Raw genomic sequence first — 26,318 nt, 5'->3', positions numbered from 1 at the left:
GACTGCCCCCTAACTCCGGGGTAGCCCCTGGGGAACTGTCCACAAATCGTGGTTGAGACAGGTCCTGGCCCGAGGGTCGCAGGGCCCCCTCACATTGGGCACACAAAGAATCTGGCTCATCCCTGTGCGTGGCCCTAAGGTGGCATGCGGAGCAGAGGCCAAGGGCTGCAATGCCCGAAGCAGGGGGCGCCATTGCTGAAGACTCCGCAGCTTTCTGATCCATTGAACAAAAGGTGCTCACAAATAATATGCGGCAGCAATAGGCTCTCAATAGCAATAGGCTCTCAATAGCAATAGGCTCACAATAGCAATAGGCGCGCAATAAGAAGAGGCGGCAGCAATATGCATGCAAGAGGCATTCAATACGCATTCAGCAATAAGCGGTCAGCAATATGCTCGTAATAGGCATTCAAGAAGCTGTCAGTAATAAGCGGCCAGCAATATGCTCGTAATAGACAGTCAATAAGCTTTCAGTAATAAGCGGTCAGCAATATGCCGAAACAAAGTCAAGGAGGAAAAAAGCCGCGCCTATTACGGGCGCGGAGTACCTGAGCCAGGCCCTACGAGGGCGTCCTCCACGGCGTGCCACGCCGCCGATCCTCTGCGCTTCGGAGACCCGTAGGAAGAGACGTACTCCGTACCAGGTTCGGCGCGTCCCAGCTGGAACACAGGCGGTCTCCAGCTGCGGGGGAAGGGATCACCTCACCACCGCAATTTGAGGAAATGCACCCGCTACCTCGTCCACGCCGGGACCGAGGGCCTCGTATACCTCACGCGGACTGCGTCCGGGGACTGTGTCACTGCCGCGCTTCGGCAGGACCGAGGACTTTCCCACCGGGGGAGCACGTTAATCACCCCGGGAGCTCGCTGGGGGAGGAACCCGTGGGTATCTACCGCAGGAGAGCGGGGCTCTAAGTCGAAGAGACAGGAAAAACGAATCTAGAATGAGAAGAAAAGAGAAAAATTAAAGTAGTCTTGGAAAGCACGCTCAACTAGCGTGCAGGCACTCCAAACTGCTTTGGAGACGGAAATTACTGAATAGCTACGCTTCCTGTGGGGATATATACGCCCCCGTGCTGACGTCAGATCCGTCTCCAACTGCTAGCACGCGGATACTATCCCATTTGTACTGAGTCCATCTGGCTACACGCCAGGAAATTCTAACTTATCCCTATCAATTAAAAAGCAGAATGAAAATACAAACAAAAAACAAACTTTGAAATGTTTGTATGCTAATGCCAGAAGTCTAAGAAGTAAGAGGGGAGAATTAGAATGTATAGCAGTGAATGATGACAGACATAATTGGCATCTCAGAGACATGGTGGAAAGAGGATAACCAATGGGACAGTGCTATACCGGGGTACAAATTATATCGCAATGACAGAGAGGAGCACTCGGGAGGAGGTGTGGCGCTTTATGTCCGGGATGGCATAGAGTCCAACAGGATAAACATCCTGCATGAGACTAAATACAAAATTGAATCTTTATGGGTAGAAATCCCTTGTGTGTCGGGGAAGACTATAGTGATAGGGGTATACTACCGTCCACCTGGTCAAGATGGTGAGACGGACAGTGAAATGCTAAGAGAAATTAGGGAAGCTAACCAAATTGGTAGAGCAGTAATAATGGGAGACTTTAATTACCCCAATATTGACTGGGTAAATGTATCATCGGGTCACGCTAGAGAGATAACGTTCCTGGATGGAATAAATGATAGCTTTATGGAGCATTTGGTTAAGGAACCGACGAGAGAGGGCGCAATTTTAGATCTAATTCTCAGTGGAGCACAGGACTTGGTGAGAGAGGTAACGGTGGTGGGGACGCTTGGCAATAGTGATCATAATATGATCAAATTTGATTTAATGACTGGAAGAGGAACAGTGTGCAAATCCAAGGCTCTCATGCTAAACTTTCAAAAGGGAAACTTTGATAAAATGAGAAAAATTGTTAGAAAAAAACTGAAAGGAGCAGCTACAAATGTCCAAGAGGCGTGGTCATTGTTAAAAAATACCATTCTAGAAGCACAGTCCAGATGTATTCCACATATTAAGAAAGGTGGAAAGAAGGCAAAACGATTACCGGCATGGTTAAAAGGGGAGGTGAAAGAAGCTATTTTAGCCAAAAGATCTTCATTCAAAAATTGGAAGAAGGATTCAACAGAAGAAAATAGGATAAAGCATAAACATTGGCAAGTTAAATGTAAGAAATTGATAAGACAGGCTAAAAGAGAATTTGAAAAGAAGTTGGCTGTAGAGGCAAAATCTCACAGTAAAAACTTTTTAAAATATATCCGAAGCAGAAAGCCTGTGAGGGAGTCAGTTGGACCATTAGATGATCAAGGGGTTAAAGGGGCACTTAGGGAAAATAAGGCCATCGCGGAAAGATTAAATGATTTCTTTGCTTCGGTGTTTACTGAAGAGGATGTTGGGAAGGTACCCGTAATGGAGAGGGTTTTCATGGGTAATGATTCAGATGGACTGAATCAAATCACGGTGAACCTAGAAGATGTGGTAGGCCTGATTGACAAACTGAAGAGTAGTAAATCACCCGGACCGGATGGTATACACCCCAGAGTTCTGAAGGAACTAAAAAATGAAATTTCAGACCTATTAGTAAAAATTTGTAACTTATTATTAAAATCATCCATTGTACCTGAAGACTGGAGGATAGCAAATGTAACCCCAATATTTAAAAAGGGCTCCAGGGGCGATCTGGGAAACTACAGACCAGTTAGCCTGACTTCAGTGCCAGGAAAAATAGTGGAAAGTGTTCTAAACATCAAAATCACAGAACATATAGAAAGACATGGTTTAATAGAACAAAGTCAGCTTTACCCAGGGCAAGTCTTGCCTCACAAATCTGCTTCACTTTTTTGAAGGAGTTAATAAACATGTGGATAAAGGAGAACCGGTAGATATAGTATACTTGGATTTTCAGAAGGCGTTTGACAAATTTCCTCATGAGAGGCTTCTAGGAAAAGTAAAAAGTCATGGGATAGGTGGCGATGTCCTTTCGTGGATTGCAAAACTGGCTAAAAGACAGGAAACAGAGAGTAGGATTAAATGGACAGTTTTCTCAGTGGAAGGGAGTGGACAGTGGAGTGCCTCAGGGATCTGTATTGGGACCCTTACTTTTCAATATATTTATAAATGATCTGGAAAGAAATACGACGAGTGAGATAATCAAATTTGCAGACGACACAAAATTGTTCAGAGTAGTTAAATCACAAGCAGATTGTGATAAATTGCAGGAAGACCTTGTGAGACTGGAAAATTGGGCATCCAAATGGCAGATGAAATTTAATGTGGATAAGTGCAAGGTGATGCATATAAGGAAAAATAAACCATGCTATAATTATACAATGTTGGGTTCCATATTAGGTGCTACAACCCAAGAAAGAGATCTAGGTGTCATAGTGGATAACACATTGAAATCGTCGGTTCAGTGTGCTGCGGCAGTCAAAAAAGCAAACAGAATGTTGGGAATTATTAGAAAGGGAATGGTGAATAAAACGGAAAATGTCATAATGCCTCTGTATCGCTCCATGGTGAGACTGCACCTTGAATACTGTGTACAATTCTGGTTGCCGCATCTCAAAAAAGATATGATTGCGATGGAGAAGGTACAGAGAAGGGCTACCAAAATGATAAGGGGAATGGAACAACTCCCCTATGAGGAAAGACTAAAGAGGTTAGGACTTTTCAGCTTGGAGAAGAGACGACTGAGGGGGGATATGATAGAGGTGTTTAAAATCATGAGAGGTCTAGAACGGGTAGATGTGAATCGGTTATTTACTCTTTCGGATAGTAGAAAGACTAGGGGGCACTCCATGAAGTTAGCATGGGGCACATTTAAAACTAATCTGAGAAAGTTCTTTTTTACTCAATGCACAATTAAACTCTGGAATTTGTTTTCAGAGGATGTGGTTAGTGCAGTTAGTATAGCTGTGTTTAAAAAAGGATTGGATAAGTTCTTGGAGGAGAAGTCCATTACCTGCTATTAAGTTCACTTAGAGAATAGCCACTGCCATTAGGAATGGTAACATGGACTAGACTTAGTTTTTGGGTACTTGCCAGGTTCTTATGGCCTGGATTGGCCACTGTTGGAAACAGGATGCTGGGCTTGATGGACCCTTGGTCTGACCCAGTATGGCATTTTCTTATGTTCTTAACCTATACTACACAGATTCCGGAGTACTGCAAGGATCCGCACTCTCTGCTATTCTATTTAATATGTATCTACTTCCTCTGTGTCAACTTCTATCAAATCTAAATATAAATTACAAAATCAATTCACATGACATTCAATTCATCCTCCCATACAATTCATCATGGAATCACACCTTTTCTCTAGCCACAATTTACCTACAAACAATAAATACCTGGTTAATGCACAATCGTCTAACTCTCAACACAGATAAAACTGAAATCATACATCTGTCTACCATTCCTAACTCCCCATGTGCACCCCCCTACTGAACTCATCTTCAATAATTGCCACATACCCATATGCAGTCATGCCCACAACCTAGGTGTTCACATTGACTCCAAGTTATCCATGTCCACTCATATCACATCTATTACAAAAACATCATTCTATAAAATTCATCTACTTAAGAATCTCAAACCATTATTTCCTGCTGACTTCTGATATGTCCATCAGTCTCTCATCCTAACCAACCTCGACTATTGCAATTCCTTATACATAGGTCTTCCTGACTATGCACCGCAACCGCTGTAATTGATCCAGAACTGCGCCGCCAGACTTCTTATCCATACTCCTCGCAGAAACCACATAACCCCCCACCCTCGCTAAATTCCACTGGCTACCCATTTGCCAAAGAATCCAATATAAAATCCTAATGATAATCTTCAACTTGCTAAACAATACCTCATCCTTATGGTTATGCTCCACTTTACGCATTTATCAACCACCTCATCATTTATGCTCTGCAGACAAAAACCTTTTACAAATTCCTACAGTAAAAACAGCTAAACTAAATTTAACACGCAATCATGCCTTTTCAGTTGCCGGACCAACAATATGGAACTCCTTATCCAATCACATTAGTCAACTCTCTACAAAACTTGACTTCAAAAAAGCAATTAAAACCTATTTTCACAAGCCTTTCCTAATCCAAACAACTCAAGGTACCACCTCCATGTTTTAACCAGAGATTGAACCTCTTGTTTATTCAATGTTTTATTATTGTTTTTATTCCTTTATAATCATTATGTATGTTACTCTCATTTGTAAACCACCTAGATCTACTTCATGTATGTATATGCGGTATATAAAAACTTTTCAAATAAATAAAAATACGTAAGGGACATAGTCCGCGGGCACTGGGGGCATTGATGAAAACCAGACGACGCCATGACGAAAAGAAGGCTGGCGAGCAGTTGATGACTGGCAGATACCGGAGGATGTCGCTACCGGGAATAGACCACACAGAAAGCAAAAACTTACTGCACTGCCAGCTAAGGCCGGGAGGAATGGAGAGGGACCTGGCGCAGGAAAAACATTTTCCGAAGGAAAAAAAAACCAAAACACAAGCTCCACAACTGTGAGGGACAGCTCCCCGGAAAGAAGAGACTAAAGAGGGATCTCGCACAGAAGTGTGAATAGTGGCATGCTGGATATGCTCAGTGTGACAGTCAAAGTTTCTATTTTTATTTTTATTTATTTATTTAAAAGTATTTCTATACAGTCTTTACAAACAGTGTTTAGTCAAAACGGTTTACATATATCAAAAAATAAAATGGAAATAAAAGCAATTAAAATTAAAATAGGAACAATGATGATTGTAAGTAGATTGACGTATAAAATATAAAATTACAAAAAATTTTCATTAATATAAAATAACAAATTGTTTAAAATAAAGTAGGTAGCATAAAGAAATCAATAAACAGAACAAGAGAACGTTGGGTGCCTAACTGAATATATGTGTTCTGGAAGTGTGGAATGATTATTTAGTGGGTGGTATCTGAAATGCAGTTCGGAATAAGTGAGTTTTTAAAGATTTTTTGAAATGCTTAGGATTAGATATGGATCTGATGGGGTCTGGTAAAGCATTCCATAGAATGGGACCTATGACTGAGAAAGCTCTTTTTCTAGTAATATCAAGACGGGCTTGTCTGGGTGAGGGAATGTCAAGAAGGTTTTTTTCCAAAGATCTTAAGTGTCTAGTCGGTTTGTAAATTCGAAGAATGGAGCATAAAGTGACCGAATTAGGAGTGTAGATAAGAGAATGTATAATGGACAAAATTTTAAATTGTATTCTATATTTAACTGGTAACCAATGTAAAGACTGAAGTATTGGGGTAATGTGGTTTTTTTTTTTTGAGGAGTTTGTTAGGATACGTGCTGCTGCATTTTGGATTAGTTGGAGTGAGTGAAGTGTGTTTTCTGGAAGACCTATATATAGAGAATTACAGTAATCCAATCCAGAGAAAATGAGTGATTGAAGAATAGTCCGAAAGTCGTGAAAAAAAAGTAAAGGACGTAGCCGTTTTAAGAGTTGAAGTTTGTAGAAGGAGTTCCTAGTTAACATGGATATGTGTTGTTTTAATGAAAGGTCTGTATTGATAGTTCTAGAAAATATGACATAAGTTTTCCGTACTGGGCTTCATCCGATGTCACCCGTGTGCGAGGACTACGATCCTGACATGGGCACATGGTGTCAGGAACATCACATTAACTCCTTTTCCTCATCACCCAGAGAGATTCTAGATTACTTACATCTGTCAGACTCTGGCTTGGCGACATCTTCCATACGAGTCCATTTAAGTGCTATAGTGGCTTATCATGAGAGGGACAAAGATACTTCGGTGGCTTCTCATCTTTTGGTATCTTGTTTCATGAGAAGCCTCTTGCCTCTTCGTCCTACCATCAAAAAGCCTCCAGCCCCCTGGGACTTGAACATGGTTTTGGCTGCTCTAATAAAGGATCCCTTCGAACCACTACGAACCGTACATTTGAAATTCCTCACTTGGAAAGTGAATTTTCTTCTGGTGATAACCTTGGCCTGGTGAGTGAGTGAATTACAGGTCTTGGTTCATTTCTCGCCCTACTTGCAGTTTTATCATGACAAGGTAGTGCTCAGGACTCATCCTAAATTTCTACCTAAGGTAGTTTTAGCTTTTCACTTCAATCAAGCCATATCACTACCTACCTTCTTTCCTAAACTGCATAAGAATAAACGAGAGACTCTGCTCCATTTTTTGGACTGCAAGAGGGCGCTGGCTTTTTATAAACAAAGGACTCGGCCTCACCGATGCTCTTCATAATTGTTTGTCTCATTTAATCCTAACTCACTAAGAGGAGCAGTCTCTAAAAGTATGATCTCTCACTGGATCACGGATTGTATTCAGTTCTGCCATGAATTAGCACACGCGCCCCTAGAGGGGTCCATTACTGCTTATCAAGAACGAGCCATACTGTCCTACATTGCACATCTACAGAATGTGCCCATTGACGATATATGTAAAGTAGCTACTTGGTTATCAGTTCATACTTTCACTGCTCACTACTGCCTAGATCAACTAGCGGCTTCAGATAGCAGGTTGGGATGGGCAGTGTTGTCCATGATGATTAGCCAGAAAGACATGTCCACGGGGGAATTAGGATTAAAAAAAAAAAAAAAAAAAAAAAGAACATTAAAAGAAAGAAGGTAAAAGTCGCAGACACGATCCACACACAGCAACAATGACTGCTAACACCTTCGTTTACTATCTTTTTCTTTGTAACCCAAAGCTTAGGACTCCCAAATAGCATGGTTAATTCAGCCTGCTTATTGACAGAAAAAAGCAAGTTTGCTTACCCTAAACAGTGTTTTCCATAGATAGCAGGATGAATTAGTCATACGTACCCTCCCTCCTCCCTAGACATGCTATTCTGCTTTTTTCTCACCATGGCGTGTGGTGCTGCCATCTAGCTCTATTAAGAACTGAGGAGACAGATGATGCGCTGTGTGTGGGAAGTGCTGAATAAGTGCAGCAGAGCAAAGCTCTGTCTTGAAGACAGAATGTCTGCGAGAGCGCCATCTGATGTCACTCAAATAGCATAGCTAATTCAACCTGCTTTCTACGGAAAATACCATTTACGGTAAGCAAACTTGCTTTTACCTAGCTAGATTGTTCTGGTTGAATATTCCCTTCTCCCTCACAGCAGCTAAAAATATGAATGAGTTTTCATTGCACACATGTACTTTTAGCCAGTTTAAAAAGATTTGTTCCTGGGGGCTGTTCAGATTGGGAGAGTAAACAGTGTATGTATATTTGCTTTTTCAAAACTGTGCATAATATTTTACCCTTGACTGACTGCTTGCAGATATAGTAGATGTAAATGTAAGCAAACATTTTAAATGTATATTTCTTGTAGGCAATTTTCACAGTGAAACTACCTGAGTACTAATGTACTAAAGTGTGTGTGCACCTTACAACAGCACAAGCTATTTAAAACTGCCCTCTTTATGTAGGATTTCCGTTCTTCCTTCTTCCAAACTCAGAGCTTTGTTACCTATTATACTTGCAAGGTTTATGTTGATCATTCATTGTTTCCTAATATTGACTTGTCTCTTTACCTTGTACTGTGCTATATACACTATTGATGCTATAACAATAAAGAAAATGTACTATTCTTAAAATGGTATGTAACCTTTTTGCTGCTATTCTCAGATTGGAAGTACCACCCTCAGGTTAGTTTATATACTTTGATGGAATTTATAGAACTGTGCTTTCATAATCTAACTGCATTAATCTTCTGAAAATAAAGATAAGGTTAAATACTTACATAGGCTGAAACCTTGAAAACAGTGGAAATTGTTTGTATCTTTTGTGTTTCCGAATCCTTTTGAACACTGAGATAAGAAAATAGCATTGTTTTTCATATAATACAAATATGCTGGGAAATTCTATATTGCTAAAGTCATCTAATGTGAAAACGTCCATAGTATGTTCTTATTGAAATCAATGAGATGCTCTTTAGAGCCAGAATCCTCAAGATCTTTTCTCATAGACACAGAAAGGGAAAAAAGCTTTAATAAATAGCAAAATTGCTTACCTTGTAATAGGTGTTATCCCAGGACAGCAGGATGTAGTCCTCACATATGGGTGACGTGACTGACAGAGCCCTAGTGCGGGAAAACTCTCTGTCAAAGTTTCTAGAAACTTTTGACTGGCCTTGTGAGGCCACTGAGCATGCCCAGCATGCCATGATATTCTCTGCCACAGGGGTCTCTCTTCAGTCTCGTCTGTAGCAATAAGCTTTAGCAAAAAATAAAATAATAAAATATATCGGACTCAACTCCATGGGGTGGCGGGTGGGTTTCGTGAGGACTACATCCTGCTGTCCTGGGATAACACCTATTACAAGGTAAGCAATTTTGCTTTATCCCAGGACAAGCAGGATGCTAGTCCTCACATATGGGTGAATAGCAAGCTAGAGGCTGAGTCATTTTGTAGTGAAGCAACAGTGAAGTATTGTTGGTGAAAATGAGGCAGCCGAAGATCACAGCAGGTTGGATGTAGAAGGAGTTGGGATTAAACTGGAAACAAGTTCTTTAAGACAGATTGTCTGTAGGCTGAATCTTGTCGTCCTTGCTTGTCCAAACAGTAATGAGCTGCAAAGGTGTGAAGAGAACTCCATGTTGCTGCTTTACATATGTCAAGGATTGGCACTGAACGATAGTGTGCTACTGAGGTTGACATTGCTCTTACTGAATGTGCCTTTACTCGCCCTTGGAGAGGAAGGCCTGCTTTTTCACAGCAAAACTGTATGCAATCTGCTAACCAGTTGGATAGAGTATGTTTACCCACTGCTTTACCTGGTTTGTTTGGATCATAAGATACAAAGAGTTGAGTGGATTTTCTATGGACTGCAGTGTGGTCTAAGTAAAAGGCTAGTGCACGTTTACAGTCCAAAGTATGTAAGGCCCGTTTTCCTTCGTGAGAATGAGGCCTTGGAAAGAATGTGGGCAAAACTATGGATTGGTTCAGGTGGAATTCCGTAACTACCTTGGGGAGGAATTTTGGATGTGTACGGAGAACCACTCTGTCACGTAAGAACTTTGTGTAGGGTGAGTACGTGACAAGTGCTTGTAACTCACTAACCCTTCTAGCTGATGTAATAGCTATGAGGAAGATAGTCTTCCATGGGAGAAATTTAAGATCACAGGAATTCATGGGTTCGAATGGAGAACGCATGAGTTTTGTTAAGACCAGATTCAGGTCCCATTCTGTGACTGGTGGCCGAATTGGTGGTTTAAGTTGAGTTAAACCTCTCATAAATCTGCTGACAAGAGGTTATATGGATATTGGTGCATCTCCCAGCTTGTTATAGTAAGCTGAGATGGCACTTAAATGGACTCTTACAGATGAAGTCTGAAGACCAGAGTCTGAAAGATGGTATATGTAATCCAGTAGAGAAGTTGTGGGGCAGGTGAAAGGATCAATACTCTTTTGCCTGCACCACAAAGTAAACCTTGTCCATTTCGAAGAATAGTTCTTCACGTTGAAGGTTTACGTGAAGCTATAAGCACTTGAGATACATTGGTTGAAAGATTGAGTGGTTTTAAAATCAAGCTTTCAGCATCCATGCTGTCAGGGATAGGGATTGAAGGTTGGGATGGCGCAACAGGCCCTGATCTTGAGTTATGAGAGTGGGAGCTACTCCCAGACGAATTGGATCCCTGATCGAGAGGTCTAGAAGTGTGGGAAACCATACTTGTCGAGGCCAATACGGGGCTATGAGAATCATGGTCCCCCTGTCCTGTTGTAGCTTCACTAGAGTTTTGGTTATGAGTGGTATCGGAGGATACGCGTAGAGAAGGCCTGAGTTCCAAGGGCGAGCAAAGGCGTCCTTGGCTGGCTGTTTCATTTGTTTGTGTAGAGAACAGAATTTGTCCACTTTGTGATTCTTATGTGACGCAAAGAGGTCTATTGTTGGTTTTCCCCAATGTTGAAAGATCCTGGTCACTACTGAGGGATCCAGAGACCACTCGTGTGGTTGGAACTGATGACTGAGGCGATCCGCCACTACATTGTGAATGCCTGCCAGATAAGTGGCCCGAAGGAACATTGAGTTGTTCAGGGCCCAGCCCCAAATCTGTGCAGCTTCTTGACAAAGGAGATACGAGCCCGTACCTCCCTGTTTGTTGATATACCACATGGCAACTGTGTTGTCCGTTTGGATGTGAACAGTCTTGTGTGAAAGGCAGTCCTTGAACGCATGCAGCACATAACGTATAGCTCGAAGTTCCAAGAAATTGATTTGAAATGTTACTTCGAGCTTTGTCCAAGTACCTTGGGTTTGGAGATTGTTTACGTGAGCTCCCCAACCCAAAGTGGATGCATCTGTAGTTAAAGTTAAATGTGGGACTGGTTGTTGGAAGGGTAGGCCCTTGCGCAAATTGTCCTTGTTCGCCCACCAAAGTAGAGATGAACGTAGCTGGTGGGTTACTTGAATTGGAGAATTCAGTGGTTGAATGGCTTGGATCCATTGTGACCTTAAAGTCCATTGGGTTACTCTCATGGTGAGCCATGCCATAGGAGTGACATGAACTGTGGAGGCCATGTGGCCTAGTAAGGTTAGAAACTGATGAGCTGTTGCTTGTTTCTGTGAGTGAATCGAGTTTGCCAGTAGGGAAAGTGTTTCTGCTCGATCCTCTGGTAGAAAGGCCTTTGAGAGGATGATATTCAATTCTGCTCCTATGAACTGAAGCAGGTGAGATGGAGTAAGATGGGACTTTTGATAATTGATGAGAAAGCCCATGGAGTGAAGTAGAGTAATTGTTTGACTGAGAGAAGCCAGAGCTGCTTGTTGAGGTTGACTTCTAATGAGCCAGTCGTCTAAATAGGGAAAGACATGGACACTTTCCTTGTGCAAGTGTGCTGCTATTACTGCCAGACATTTGGAGAATACTCTGGGAGCAGAGGCAAGTCCGAATGGTAGTACTCCGTACTGGAAATGTTGATTACCTACCATGAAGCGCAGATACTTGCGATGAGGAGAGAATATTGGAATGTGAGCGTAAGCGTCTTGAAGATCCAGAGAACAAAGCCAATCTCCTGATTGAAGTAGTGGAAGCATGGTGCTTAGAGAAACCATCCTGAACTTTTCTTTTTTCAGAAATTTGTTGAGATTTCTGAGGTCTAGGATGGGACGTAGGACTCCGGTTTTCTTTGGAATGAGGAAATAATGGGAATAGAATCCTCTGCCCTGATGAGACCGGGGTACCGGCTCTACAGCCCTGGCTCTCAGAAGGGTGGATAATTCTACTTGTAATTGACTTATGTGATTGTCGCTGAGAGAGAGAGGTCTCGGAGGAGAATCTGTTGGAATTGAGAGGAAATTTAGTTTGTAACCTCAAGAGACTATGGATAGTACCCATTGGTCTGTTATGTTTGTCCAATGGTTGTAAAAGTAGGATATCCGGCCTCCTACTGGTAGATCCACTCGAGGGTTGAGGAGATGGATTTGTTCCCTGGCTGTGGCCTCAAAACCCCGCAGTTGGCCCAGTCTGAGGCGGGGGCTGAGACCGAGCAGTTCTTGTCTGCCTGGACTAAGAACGTTTTTGCGGCCTAGTGGACCTGCGCCTCGATGCTGGAGGGTAGTAGCATCTCTGACGGTAGAATGGACGTCTGGGTTCACATCGTGTAGGACGGCGGGATGGCTATGCAGTAGGTTCCTGTGGAACTAGGGATAGTTGTCGCAGGATTTCTGAATGCTCTTTCAGTTGTGCCACAGCATCTTGGACTTTTGAACCGAATAGGTTGTCTCCAGTACATGGCAAATCTACCAGTTTATCTTGGACTTCAGGTCTAAGATCAGAGGCCTTAAGCCATGCCCAACGCCTAGCAGCAATTCCCGAAGCTGCTGTCCTGGAAGCTGTTTCGAAGCTATCGTATGCAGCTCTGACCTCATGCTTGCCAGTTTCAAGTCCTTTATGGATAATGTTCTGGGCTGCTTCCTGGTATTGCTGTGGTAAAGATGTAGTGAAGTCCTGCATCTGTTTCCAGAGATTCCTCTGGTATTGAGTCATGTAGAGTTGGTAGGAGGAAATTCTGGTGTTTAGGATAGCTCCTTGGTATATCTTCCTACCCAGGGAGTCCAAAAATCTATGATCTTTCCCTGGTGGGTTCGAAGAATGTGGACGTATTCTCTTTGACTTCTTTTGAGCAGACTCCACTACTACTGAGTTATGAGGGAGCTGCGATTTTTGATATCCAGGAACAGACTGTATGAGATACGTAGTGTCCATTCGTTTATTTACAGCAGGTACAGAACATGGGTGCTCCCAGAATCGATATTGTAAATCTAGGAGGACCTCATGAATAGTTATGGCTAATACCTGCTTTGGAGGGTCAACAAACTGGAATACCTCCAATGTCTGTTGTCCTCTTCTGCAACCAATTTGAAGGGTATGGTATCTGCCATATCCTGAATGAAGCTGGTAAAGGATAAATCCTCTGGTAGAGACTTTTTCCTTTGATCTGGAGGAGAGGGCTCCGACATAAAATCCTCAGATGATGTATCTGTATGAGTATCATCCCAGGTGTCATCCGGATCACCCCTGAATGGAGATAGCGGGGAGGATCTCGGTGGATGATGGAGCCCTGAAGGTCCTGGTAGCGGATCATCAGAGGGCAGGTCTGCAGAAGTGTCCCCTGTTGGTTTTGGAGGAAGGGCATCGACCACTTTTTCCAACCTATTCATAAGAAGTTGAAAAAGTGCCATTTCTGGTCGTTCCGGGTCCACAGATGGCATGGGTATCGAAGGCATAGGGGTTGCCATCGGTGATGGCATCGATGGTTACCCCAGCGGAGGCTTCAAAAATTTTGAAGGTATCGGCGTCGATGGAACCGACGGAATTGGTGCGAAGATCGGTGTCTATGGAGGGATTAGCTTCGATGCGGACACCGCCTTCGGTGCAGTCACTGGCATCGGTGATTATACTGTCATCGGTGCGATTACCGGCATCAGTGCTGAAGGCACTGGAGTATGTTCCTTGAGTGCCTGAAGAACCGCTTGTCTGATAAAATCAGACAATTCCGGCAGAGCAGTTGTAAGCAGTGGCGGAGGTTGAGCTGGCATATCATCCACAGAGCCCTGTGGAGGTGGAGCACTCGACGTCTCTGGTTGAACAGGCCCAGGCGTTGAGGGAACGGGTGTTTCCTGGGTCCATGGCCGCTTTGCGCTCGATTCCCCTGGGGAAAGAGGTGATTCCGATGCCGATGGACGTCGGTGTCGATGTTTTGAACGGTGTTTGCCGACTGATTTAACCGAAGCTATCGACGACGGATGGTCCCCCGATCCTTCCAGGCGGCGCTTTTTAAACAGTACACACTTGGAGGCCCCTGCTGGAGACGATTTCGTCGAAGTCGAGGGAGATGGTAAAAGTTGCCTTCCTCCTCTTCACAGTCATCTCTGCACACTTTGGACAGGAATTGACGTCGTGTTTCTCACCCAGGCACATCACACACTCAAGGTGTGGGTCCGTAATAAGACATTGTACGATTACAAACGGGACATTTTTTAAATCCCATAGCTATTTTGTCTCGACAGCAGTCGATGACAAAAGAGAAATCTTGAGAGAAAAATAATTTTACTCAAGGAGTAAGACACACAGATTTTACTCACCAGCCGGTGGAAAAACCCGAGTGAGATCCCGTGTGGGAGAATTTCTGAGAATATATATATGACTTTTGTCACACAAATTTTGTGGCGGAACTCACAAAGGCTCTTAAACCCGCGATGCCTACAGCAGCGTGGAAAAATGAAGACTGAAGAGAGACCCCCTGTGGCAGAGAATATCATGGCATGCTGGGCATGCTCAGTGGCCTCACAGGGCCAGTCAAAAGTTTCTAGAAACTTTGACAGAAAGTTTTCCCGCACTAGGGCTCTGTCAGTGACGTCACCAATATGTGAGGACTAGTATCCTGCTTGTCCTGGGATAACATTTTATTTGCACTTCATTTATTTCTTATATATCGCCTTATTAGGTAAAAGAAACCTGCCCAAATCAGATGCTTAGTGGTTAGAGCTAATGAGGGTAAAAATGAAACCATGTAGGGAGCTTTCAGGCCAAAGTACCTGGACTGGTGGTGGAATGCAAGTACTTTTACACGTGTGTACTTTGCACCTGCTTTGAAGTAGATGCAGAGTGCATGTGTGAAAGTAAACAGAGATTTTGAAATGAAATCAACAAAATAAGAACATAAGAAAATGCCATACTGGGTCAGACCAAGGGTGCATCAAGCCCAGCATCCTGCTTCCAACAGTGGCCAATCCAGGCCACAAGAACCTGGCAAGTACCCAAAAACTAAGTCTATTCCATGTTACCATTGCTAATGGCAGTGGCTATTCTCTAGGTGAACGTAATAGCAGGTAATTGACTTCTCCTCCAAGAACTTATCCAATCCTTTTTTAAACACAGCTATACTAACTGCACTAACCACATCCTCTGGCAACAAATTCCAGAGTTTAATTGTGCGTTGAGTAAAAAAGAACTTTCTCCGATTAGTTTTAAATGTGCCCCATGCTAACTTCATGGAGTGCCCCCTGGTCTTTCTACTATCCGAAAGAGTAAATAACCGATTCACATCTACCCGTTCTAGACCTCTCATGATTTTAAACACCTCTATCATATCCCCCCTCAGTCGTCTCTTCTCCAAACTGAAAAGTCCTAACCTCTTTAGTCTTTCCTCATAGGGGAGTTGTTCCATTCCCCTTATCATTTTGGTAGCCCTTCTCTGTACCTTCTCCATCGCAATTATATCTTTTTTGAGATGCGGCGACCAGAATTGTACACAGTATTCAAGGTGCGGTCTCACCATGGAGCGATACAGAGGCATTATGACATTTTCCGTTTTATTCACCATTCCCTTTCTAATAATTCCCAACATTCTGTTTGCTTTTTTGACTGCCGCAGCACACTGAACCGACGATTTCAATGTGTTATCCACTATGACACCTAGATCTCTTTCTTGGGTTGTAGCACCTAATATGGAACCCAACATTGTGTAATTATAGCATGGGTTATTTTTCCCTATATGCATCACCTTGCACTTATCCACATTAAATTTCATCTGCCATTTGGATGCCCAATTTTCCAGTCTCACAAGGTCTTCCTGCAATTTATCACAATCTGCTTGTGATTTAACTACTCTGAACAATTTTGTGTCATCTGCAAATTTGATTATCTCTCTCGTCGTATTTCTTTCCAGATCATTTATAAATATATTGAAAAGTAAGGGTCCCAATACAGATCCCTGAGGCACTCCACTGTCCACTCCCTTCCACTGAGAAAATTGTCCATTTAATCCTACTCTCTGTTTCCTGTCTTTTAGCCAGTTTGCAATCCATGAAAGGACATTGCCACCTATCCCATGACTTTTTACTTTTCCTAGAAGCCTCTCATGAGGAACTTTGTCAAACGCCTTCTGAAAATCCAAGTATACTATATCTACCGGTTCACCTTTATCCACATGTTTATTAACTCCTTCAAAAAAGTGTGTTGTTTTTTATTATGTATGTAAATTTTTGTATATCGCTTAGACCTAACAGTGTTAAGCGATTAATAAATTTTATAAATGAAATAAATGAAAAATGAAGCAGATTTGTGAGGCAAGACTTGCCCTGGGTAAAGCCATGCTGACTTTGTTCCATTAAACCATGTCTTTCTATATGTTCTGTGATTTTGATGTTTAGAACACTTTCCACTATTTTTCCTGGCACTGAAGTCAGGCTAACCGGTCTGTAGTTTCCCGGATCGCCCCTGGAGCCCTTTTTAAATATTGGGGTTACATTTGCTATCCTATTGACAAGGCCAATATAAACATATCGGGCTAACAAGCAGCGTATATTCAGTGTTGTGGTAATGCCGCTGAATATATAAGTTTAGCGGCTAACTCCAAATATCGAAGTTAGCTGCATAACATATGTGGCTAACTCTGATCCTCCCTGAAATGCCTCCTGCCCACCCCCAGAATGCCCCTGACTTATGTGGTTAAATTCTAATATCGCCTATTAGCCATTTAGATGGATAACTTTTACGTGATCTGTCTTTTTCCGTCGATAAGCAGGCTGAATTAGCCCTGCTCCATGGGATGATGTCATCGGGTGGCACTTGAGGAGTTGTTTCTCAAGATAGTTAAAGTTTTTGATGTACCAAGCATGCCTGGGACTTCCCATGCGAACACCCATTCCAGAACTCTCTTCAGTCTTTTTTCATCCATGCTTCACACAGATGCAGGAAATTCTCTCTCTACAAAAAAAAAAGCACTTGTAATTCAGCAGGCTTCAAATATTGTGTCTGAGGACATATGTCCCTAACGGATGGTCATGCCGCTTGTTACATCTGCTTAGGCCCAGACAATAACCAACCAATTTGCCGGGACTGCAGCCACATGTTTCCAAGAGCTCAATGCCAGAGAGGGAAAAAATAGCACGTCTACGAATGGACATCCCTCAACCTACACTTACATCTTCGTCGGGCAGTGCCCAAACCACAGCCAATTTCTAAGAAATGTCATGCTGAGACCAAAGGACTATCCTCAGAAAAGTTGGTGTAAAGGCCTTATCTAAGCGCCCTTCCACATGCCCAAAAGCCCATAAAAAACAGGCGCTAAAGAAGAGATCACACAGTACATCGCCACTTGACGCATCATCAGCACATGATACACCAAATAAATCTCGCAGCAAGTTGGCGCATGGAGCATCAAATCGGGCACATTGCCGCATTGACTTACGGCACATTGATGTACAGTGTATCACCTCATGGCGCATCACCAATGTACAGATCCTCTTTTAGCACGAAGCATCTTCAATGCTTCAAGTTCCATTGGTGCATACTGCACAAGAACAATTGACCAATAAAACCCATGGAGCAAAACATTACACGTCCAGACAACAGAGCAGACAGGGCTCCGAATCTCATTCTCTAAGGCCTCCAACCTGAGCTAGTTTGTCTCACTCAGACTGGGATATATGTCGCAGGACACCTTAAGTGCAGCCATTCCACCACCCAAGATGCCCATACCTAAGCATCCATTAGGGTTACCTCTCTACTCTCTTCCAACCATAGTGCCATGACCCATGTTAGTGTCCACATGTGGCAGCAGGGCTTCCGGCTGCAAACCTCAGACCCAATTTCTTATATTATACCAATTTCACTTCTGGGATTAGATACAGATAAAGTGCTAGTGCCTGAGGAAGATGTTCTGCCACCATTACCTGGGAAGTGCTCACATCAGGCTGTTGAACAAATTACGGAAATAGTGAGGGTTTTTTTCACTAATTTATTTCCTCAAATCCCATTGCTTTCTTTTCCACTGGCCTACCCAATTCTTCTGCTTAAAGAGAAGATAACACCAGGAGTGCCACCGCTTCCCCCTCTATCTTCCTCTTCTTCTGTCAGTCACTTACCTGAGGATCTGACACTTCCTCCAAGTCTGAAGGAGCATTCACCACCTGCCTCCCCACTGTTTTTACCTTCAGATGTCTCCTCAGGGGAGTCCCCCAATAGTTTCACGGGGCTGTCATCTGGCGCCCCCCCCAATGAACCAACAGAACATACTTCACCTCTGGTAGACCTAACCTATTTGAGGTTTGTAGAGAAGTTGGGCTCTGCTCTAAAATTAGAGATCAGGAAGGAGATGATCATCCACAGAAGTTATGGGTCTGCTAAAGATACTGGATATTCCAGCAGAACCCTCCATTTTGCCATCCCATGAGGTATTAGACATTCTCCTCCTGAAAAAAATGGAGACTCCTTATTCAGGATCTACCACAGCTAGAAAAGTGGACTTAAAGTTTGAAATAAAAAACTCCCCAAGAACTGGGCAGGTACAATTCCCTCACAACTCGGTTGTAGTTGAGTCTGCAATGAAAAAGGCAAAGACGACAAGACTACACTCGAATGCACCACTTGGGAGAAACCACAAACTCCTAGACAACTTTAGGAAGAAAGTCTTCCAAGGAACCATATTAGCGACCAAGATAGAACATCATCAATTCTATATAGTGCAATATCTATATGATTGCGTGCAAAATCTAAAGCCATATATATATACATATGTTCGGAAGAAGGCAAGCCTATCACATCTCATCCTCTCCACGACCTCGAGGAAGGTCTTAAACATCTTCTTCACTCGTATATGAGGTATTTGACACCACTGCTAGAATCTCTGCAGCGTCAATTGGGGCTAAAAGAATGGTGAGGTTAAGAGCCAGTAATATCAGGGAAGATGTTCGTGAAAAACTGGCCAATCTGCCATGCTCAGGTGATCAAATTGGAAATTACTCGTGATGTCAGCTGAAAACTAGAATCAATACAAAACACAAAAATTCAGCTGAAAGGGAACTCTGGTGAAGTAGCGTTGAGCAACCTTCATAAATAGCCTCAGTATATTTGTGGCTTATTGGTTGAAGCCTGTAACATTCCGGGCATGTATAATCATAGGTTGCAACACGCTTTAGTGGCACCAGTAGGTGCTGTGACTGTGACACTTACACTGTGCAATTTTGAGAACACTAGTGTGTGTGCACTTATCTTTGTTCAAACGCAGGAGAAGGGCATGAAAGTCCTGAAGCGTGGCCTCCGACACCGTGGTGTTTCGGAGTCTATTACTCCTTCATCAGGGACCTTCAGGAAGAGATGAGCCTTCAAATATTTTCCGCTGTGTCCCGGTCAGTATGCAAATTCTGAGACGGCGATTATCTGTGCGGTGCAATATACCGTTGTCACCTGCCAACATGCCGTGTCAAGGAAGTAGTGGGATGTCAATATATGTATTGATGACCAGGTTGCCACTTTGCGTATATCTTTGATAGGTGCATTGTGTAAATGTGCGGTGCAATATACCGTTGTCACCTGCCAACATGCCGTTGGCATGTTGGCAGGTGACAACTGTATATTGCACCGCACAGATAATCGCCGTCTCAGAATTTGCATACTGACCGGGACACAGCGGAAAATATTTGAAGGCTCATCTCTTCCTGAAGGTCCCTGATGAAGGAGTAATAGACTCCGAAACACCACGGTGTCGGAGGCCACGCTTCAGGACTTTCATGCCCTTCTCCTGCGTTTGAACAAAGATAAGTGCACACACACTAGTGTTCTCAAAATTGCACAGTGTAAGTGTCACAGTCACAGCACCTACTGGTGCCACTAAAGCGTGTTGCAACCTATGATTATACTTGCCCGGAATGTTACAGGCTTCAACCAATAAGCCACAAATATACTGAGGCTATTTATGAAGGTTGCTCAAAGCTACTTCACCAGAGTTCCCTTTCAGCTGAATTTTTGTGTTTTGTATTGATGCTCAGGTGATCAGCACTTTGGTGACAAGTTAAAGGATACGGTGACGCAGCTAAAAGAACAGAACATAGTAGTTCAATCGCTATCGTCACAAAGTGATAAGAGACCATCTGGACGTCAATTCTACCAACACTACAAACACCCTTACTATCCCAGGAAACAATTCTGCTCTTACCAACCTTGCTGACTGGCATAATACCAACAAAGCCGACAACAACCACAGCATCCCCATAGAGACGCCAATTCTACCGACACTACCAACACCCTTACTATCCCAGGAAACAATTCCGCTCTTACCAACCTTGCTGACTGGCACAATACCAACAAAGCAGACAACAACCACAGCATCCCCCACAGAGACGAAGACCCACAGCTCGACGTGCGGCTAAACCACAACCTTATCCTTCAGCAAAAAAAAAGTTTTGTTTTTTTTAAACTATTCCACCGTCACAGCCACAAATCTCTGTTGGGGGAAGAAGCTCAACAAGCCTGGAGGGAGATCACCATGGACCAATGGGTCCTCAAGATAACTCAGGGATATTACCTAAATTTTCTATATCAACCCAAGTTGCCACACCTCGCATCACAGCCAACTAATCCTGACCATCTCCTCAAGCAGGAGATGCACAAATTAATCATACAGGAGGTGATACAAATCATCCCAACTCATCACTGGCACATTTACACAATGCACCTATCAAAGATATACGCAAAGTGGCAACCTGGTCATCAATACATATATTGACATCCCACTACTTCCTTGACACGGCAGCATCAGGGGACAGTGTGGTGGGAACCACAGTCTTAAAATATACCACCTCATACAAGATGCTGGTCCATAGGAAGCTCAGGTTGCAAAACATTAAAAAAAAAAAAAAAAAAAAAAAAAGGCACAACAAGAACTTATGAAAATATAGCTTACTCTACATCAAACCTTAGCTTGGGACACCCCAAGGATCATGGCTAATTCAGCCTGCTTATCGATGGAAAAAAAGCAAATTTTTGTTTACTGTAAACTGTGCTTTCAGTAGATAGCAGAATGAATAAGCCATGTGACACCCACCCTCCTCCCTGGTCAGCAACTTATACCAGAAATTCAATGAAATTTGTTATAGATTGAAGAGAGCTCTGGAACTTTAACTATCTTGAGAGAGAACTCCCGCAACTTGCTGCCTGATGATGTCACCCATGGAGTATAGCTAATTCATCCTGCTATCTATGGGAAAAAAATCCTTTACAATGAACAAAAACTTGCTTAAATGGCTTTTGAATATCGACCTAGATGTGTGTACTTTCTCGCTCCTAACCTATGCCTCTTTTTTTACACAGGTAAAAATACTCATGTTCTTATACTCACACTGAGTTGGCTTAAATCTAGCTGGCTGTCTTTGCATATCAGGACCCAGCCACCTACCTCTTCTAAAAAGCCCAGTGTAGACTGTTTCCTTTGTGGGTATCTGATCCCCCACTCCCAATCATATAACCTGTACTCTGATCTCCCAATCAATCAATTTCTGTTATAATGGTCTAGATTGAAAATTTTGTTCCATAAACTTTTCTCAACCCCACCACAAATGCCTACCTGCAAAAATACATATTCTAGATTTTCTGCCAGTTATTTGTGCACTGACCTAAGTTATCTAGCATCAGTCCTTCTACAATTACCAGTGCATGGAGGAATAGTGGAGAAGTCTAGTAGTTAGAGCAACAGGCTGCAAACTGGTGAAGCTAGGGTTCAAATTTCACTGCCACGCCTTGGCAAGTCACTTAACCCTCCATTGCGTAAGATACAAACTTAGGTCCTCATTCATAAATCCTCATTAGGCTTTATGAAGGTATTTCAAATACCTCACATTACTCTGGCCCCAGCACCACACATATTAAAATGAGCTCATTATTACTCAGTACGATGCAAATCAAATAACACAGCTTGTCGAAAAAATTGCAAACTGCATTATTTGATATGAAGTTAGCTATAACTCTCGAGTTGAAACTAATTTTCTCTAGGAGCATTGGGAAGTTAACACATATTCCAATGCTCCTGGGGCATATCCTTAAAGGGGTTGCTTGGCCCCAGGTCATCCCCTCTCCCCAAAGTCATTACAAAACCCCATGAATCTGCAGAGACCCCCTGTCTCACTTCTTCCCAACCACCCTGGAGGCAACCATTGTTAAAAAAAATTTTTTTTACATTTTTTTTGCAATTTTGAAGTCCAGTCATGGCTCTAACCCCCAACCCCTCTCCTTTAATTAAAAAAAAAAATTAATCTAGGACCTGAAGACTGGGACCCCCTCCCTCTGGAACCCCCCCTCACAATTTAGCCCCTTGTGGTTCAGTGGGGGCCCAGAGCACCCATAGGCTCCAGGCCCAGTAGTGGCTATATTTTAACATGGCACCAGTCACCCCATCACATGATAGGGGTAAAGAACTGGCTGGTACCATTTTGAAAAATGGTTGCCTCTGGGCCCAGAGACTAGGGGTGCTCCGGGCCCTCACTGGAGCACCAGGGACTATATTGTGAATAAAGAGGATTCTGGAGGGTGGGCAAGGGTGGGGAATGGGGCTCTTGGTCTACGGGGGCTAGCTATTTTTTATTGAAGGGGTGGGGTTTTAGGTAGGGCCAGGATTGAACTTTAAAATTGCAGAATCTTTTTTAAAACTATGGTCACCTCCAGGGGTGGCAGAGGGGTTTATGACAGGGGGATTTTTAATGACTTTCAGGATAGGAGGATGTGAGACCAAGTGGCCCCTTTAAGTAATGGTGGCCCCATAGTCCCCAGGCTACCACTGCGCATTCTGTAGAGGCATTTACCACTGCAGTATTTTTTTGCCAGGAAAAATACCATGAGATTTGCAAAGTGGCAGGATCAATTACTATGGCTTTGTGACTCGTGCGGTATTTATCTCTCTGGGAAAAATACTGTTGCTTTGTGAACGAGGCCCTTAGATTGTAAACTCTTTGGCTACAAGAAAATACCTATGGTACTTGAATATAATCCACTTTGAAATGACTGTCCAGTCACAAAAGTTGGAATATAAATTAAGCAATAAGCGATTGCCTCACTTGTGCAGTTCATCAGTTCTCAACAAGAAGCTGTGGGCTTGTTCTGTATGTGTTAATGTTTAAAAAAAATCCTTTTTGTTTTATGCCAGCCTGTGGCTCAGTGGCAAGTACTACGCATTTTCATATCATTCCTGAGCCACACTTTTACTCCTGAATCCAGCTAGGGCTGGGGATACGTCAGAGGCAGCATTCATAGCTCCTAGGAGGGGAGGGACAGGTATTGCTCAATAGTGACCCGATTCAGGATTCATATTAGCCAAGTTCTAGAGGGGGAGGCTGTAGATGGACTGAGTTGAGAGGGAAGATATAGAGGAAAAATTGTTGAGTAGTTATGAATTAAGGCTTATGGTATCATAGTCCAATGTTGAACTAGAAGTTTAAAAGGAGCAAGAGGAAAGTATTAGGCAAAACAAAATCCCTCTTCTGTTTCACTGGCTGGACAGAATTTGATTTTTAAAACTAAACTTTCTCAGAAACTTCATGAGTCTTCATGTCAGAGTTACATCTAACTAGATATTAGATTTGGTTTTAAAAATTCTATTCTATGACTAATATAAAACAATTTACAATAAAAATTATATTCAGCAGCAAGATTTTCACATACCCAGCTAAGTTACATAGTACTAATATATAGGGTCTGACAGGGATAAGCAGACTTGCTTTGCCTGATGAAGGTAGTATAGCTCATCACGTTAAAAATTAGTCCAATCAGAAGGTTTGCACCTACAACTTGATTTTTGACCTTTAATTCTACATATTATAGACAGTACTGAGGGAAGTCTGGGGCATCTTGTACTACGTAGATGAGTATTATAGACAAAAGTCCGCTAACACTGTTCTATCAAATTATCAAAACACAAAACTAAGGAAAGAACAGTCTCTTATAACTCTAAAAAATCTATAATTACTGAATATTTTTTTTACATATTTTAATATATTTTTCTACGCTCAAAATGTATTTATGACTCCATTTTAAAACATTATAATAAATGATTTAACAAAGTATGTGTCTCATTATAAATAGACATCAAAATGTCACTTCAAAGCAATTACAATTTCAGACTTTCTAATCCTCCTCTCACATCCCCTTATAACCCTCCCATATTATGCATCATTCCCCTTTAAAATCAATCATATCTCTAGATAATCAACTAGGAATGTGAAAACAATGTAGATGGTTCTATAAATTTCTGAAGAGCAGTCCAGAGACATAAAATGTCCATAGTTGTAAAATTAATAATTCTTTCGCTGATGTATCAAATTTCTTTGATAATCATAGTGGACTGCTCATTTTCTTCGATGGTCAACCCATAGTGGACTGCTCAACCCATAGTGGATGGTCAACCCATAGTGGACTGCTCATTTTCTTCGATGGTCAACCCAGTAGTTATCCCAGAGAAGCTACCTTTTGTTGATTCTTCGAATAGTCACTGTTTCATTATGTTACATGCAAAGCCTTTTGTTGATTCTTCGAATAGGTACTGTTTCATTATGTTACATGTAAAGCCTTGTTTAATATGTAAAGCCTTGTTTAATATGTTTCTTGTAAAGCCAAGGGCACTGTTTCCCGTCCCGAGGCATTTTTGCTGTTACCTGTAAACCGGATTGATTTGTTTCCTAACAGGAAATTCGGTATATAAAAATTCTAAATAAATAAATAAATAAATAAAATGGTATATCGAATTTCTTCATAATAATGTCACTTATCAACTGTCAATCATGTTCTCAAAGGGCTTGCAAAAAGCCAGGCCGGTAGGTTTGCACGTCATTGGACAAAGAGAATACATGATTACTTCTCTGACGCAGGCACAGTTGTGCCGAAACGCTGCAGCATCGGGAATTTGGGAATCCTTTGAAGGGATTTGTGAAAATGAGACTGACACTTGATTGCGGCTTCATGAAACTGAGAGAGAAGGAAAATGCAGTGGGTTCTCTTGCAGATAAGGTGAACAGGAGTTCTTTGAAGGTGTGTTTGAATATGTGACTGATTATTAATAAGTTTCATAATTAACATGAAGACATTTGATATATCATTTCGGGTCCTTTTGGGGACAAGGTGAACAGGAGTTTTGTGAGAGGAGAGTTAGAAAGTCTGAAATTGTAATTGCTTTGAAGTGACATTTTGATGTCTATTTATAATGAGACAAATACTTTGTTAAATCATTTATTATAATGTTGTAAAATGGAGACGAATAAATTTTGAGTGTAAAAAATACATACAAATATGCAAGGAATATTCAGTAATTATAGATTTTTTAGAGTTATAATAATAGACTGCTCTTTCTTTAGCTTTGTTCTAAGTAGATGAGTTACAAATTTAGTAAATTAATTCAGTAATGCATAGATTGTTTCAATGAAGGTAAAATGAAATGGTACAACTTTACCTCACCAGTTCCTTATAGAGAGACCTTGTAGTTTCCAGGTATGGTCCAATCATATCTTCAAACTGACACAAAGCTCCTCCCAAGCAAAGATGTTTAAAAAGACAGAAGAGAAACTCTTCTCTATCAGCTTGGCTGAATATATCAAATTTATTGGACTCTTCTAGAAGTAGCAGCTTATGAAGTACAAGGGAAATAAACAGTGAAACACAGTTAATATATGAGTAAGTCTAAAAATGCAAAGATATGCTGCAATTGTACTTTGCTGATTATTATTGAATGATTGTTTTTTTTTTCAATAAAGAAGTCATCCATGGCTGCTTGTTATCAAATGAATTAATAAATGCAAATTTTATCTTAATCTCTGTTAGGTCAATATTCAAAGACCCATGCTAGTTACCTTTAGGGGAATATTTAGTTGACCCTAACTGGAAAGATTTTTTGCTTACTTGACTAAAGCTAGTGAGACAGCAATAGCTCTAGCTGGGCCTAAGTTATGGAATTCCCTTCCCATTGATTTGAGATTACAATCGAGTTATCAGAATTTCAAAA

General features: G+C 42.0%; 1 protein-coding gene across 3 annotated transcripts in view; it reads right to left on the bottom strand.

The window, feature by feature from the left end:
* LOC115091987 (cilia- and flagella-associated protein 300-like) overlaps positions 1-26,318 on the bottom strand; it is a 110,457-nt gene that overhangs the window by 21,445 nt on the left and 62,694 nt on the right. For 2 of the 3 annotated variants that reach the window (XM_029602404.1, XM_029602405.1), the window contains exons 5-6: positions 25,770-25,942; positions 8,794-8,860 (exon numbers count right to left, since the gene is read on the bottom strand). In XM_029602404.1, coding sequence (XP_029458264.1) covers positions 8,794-8,860; positions 25,770-25,942 — 240 coding nt within the window. The remainder of the gene's footprint in view (positions 1-8,793; positions 8,861-25,769; positions 25,943-26,318) is intronic. The other variant, XM_029602406.1, reaches the window with a different exon arrangement.

The sequence above is a fragment of the Rhinatrema bivittatum genome, chromosome 5 (genome assembly GCF_901001135.1).
Source record: "Rhinatrema bivittatum chromosome 5, aRhiBiv1.1, whole genome shotgun sequence".
In the NCBI taxonomy this organism is placed as follows: Eukaryota; Metazoa; Chordata; class Amphibia; order Gymnophiona; family Rhinatrematidae; genus Rhinatrema; species Rhinatrema bivittatum.
This window is presented reverse-complemented; position numbering and strand designations above follow the sequence as displayed.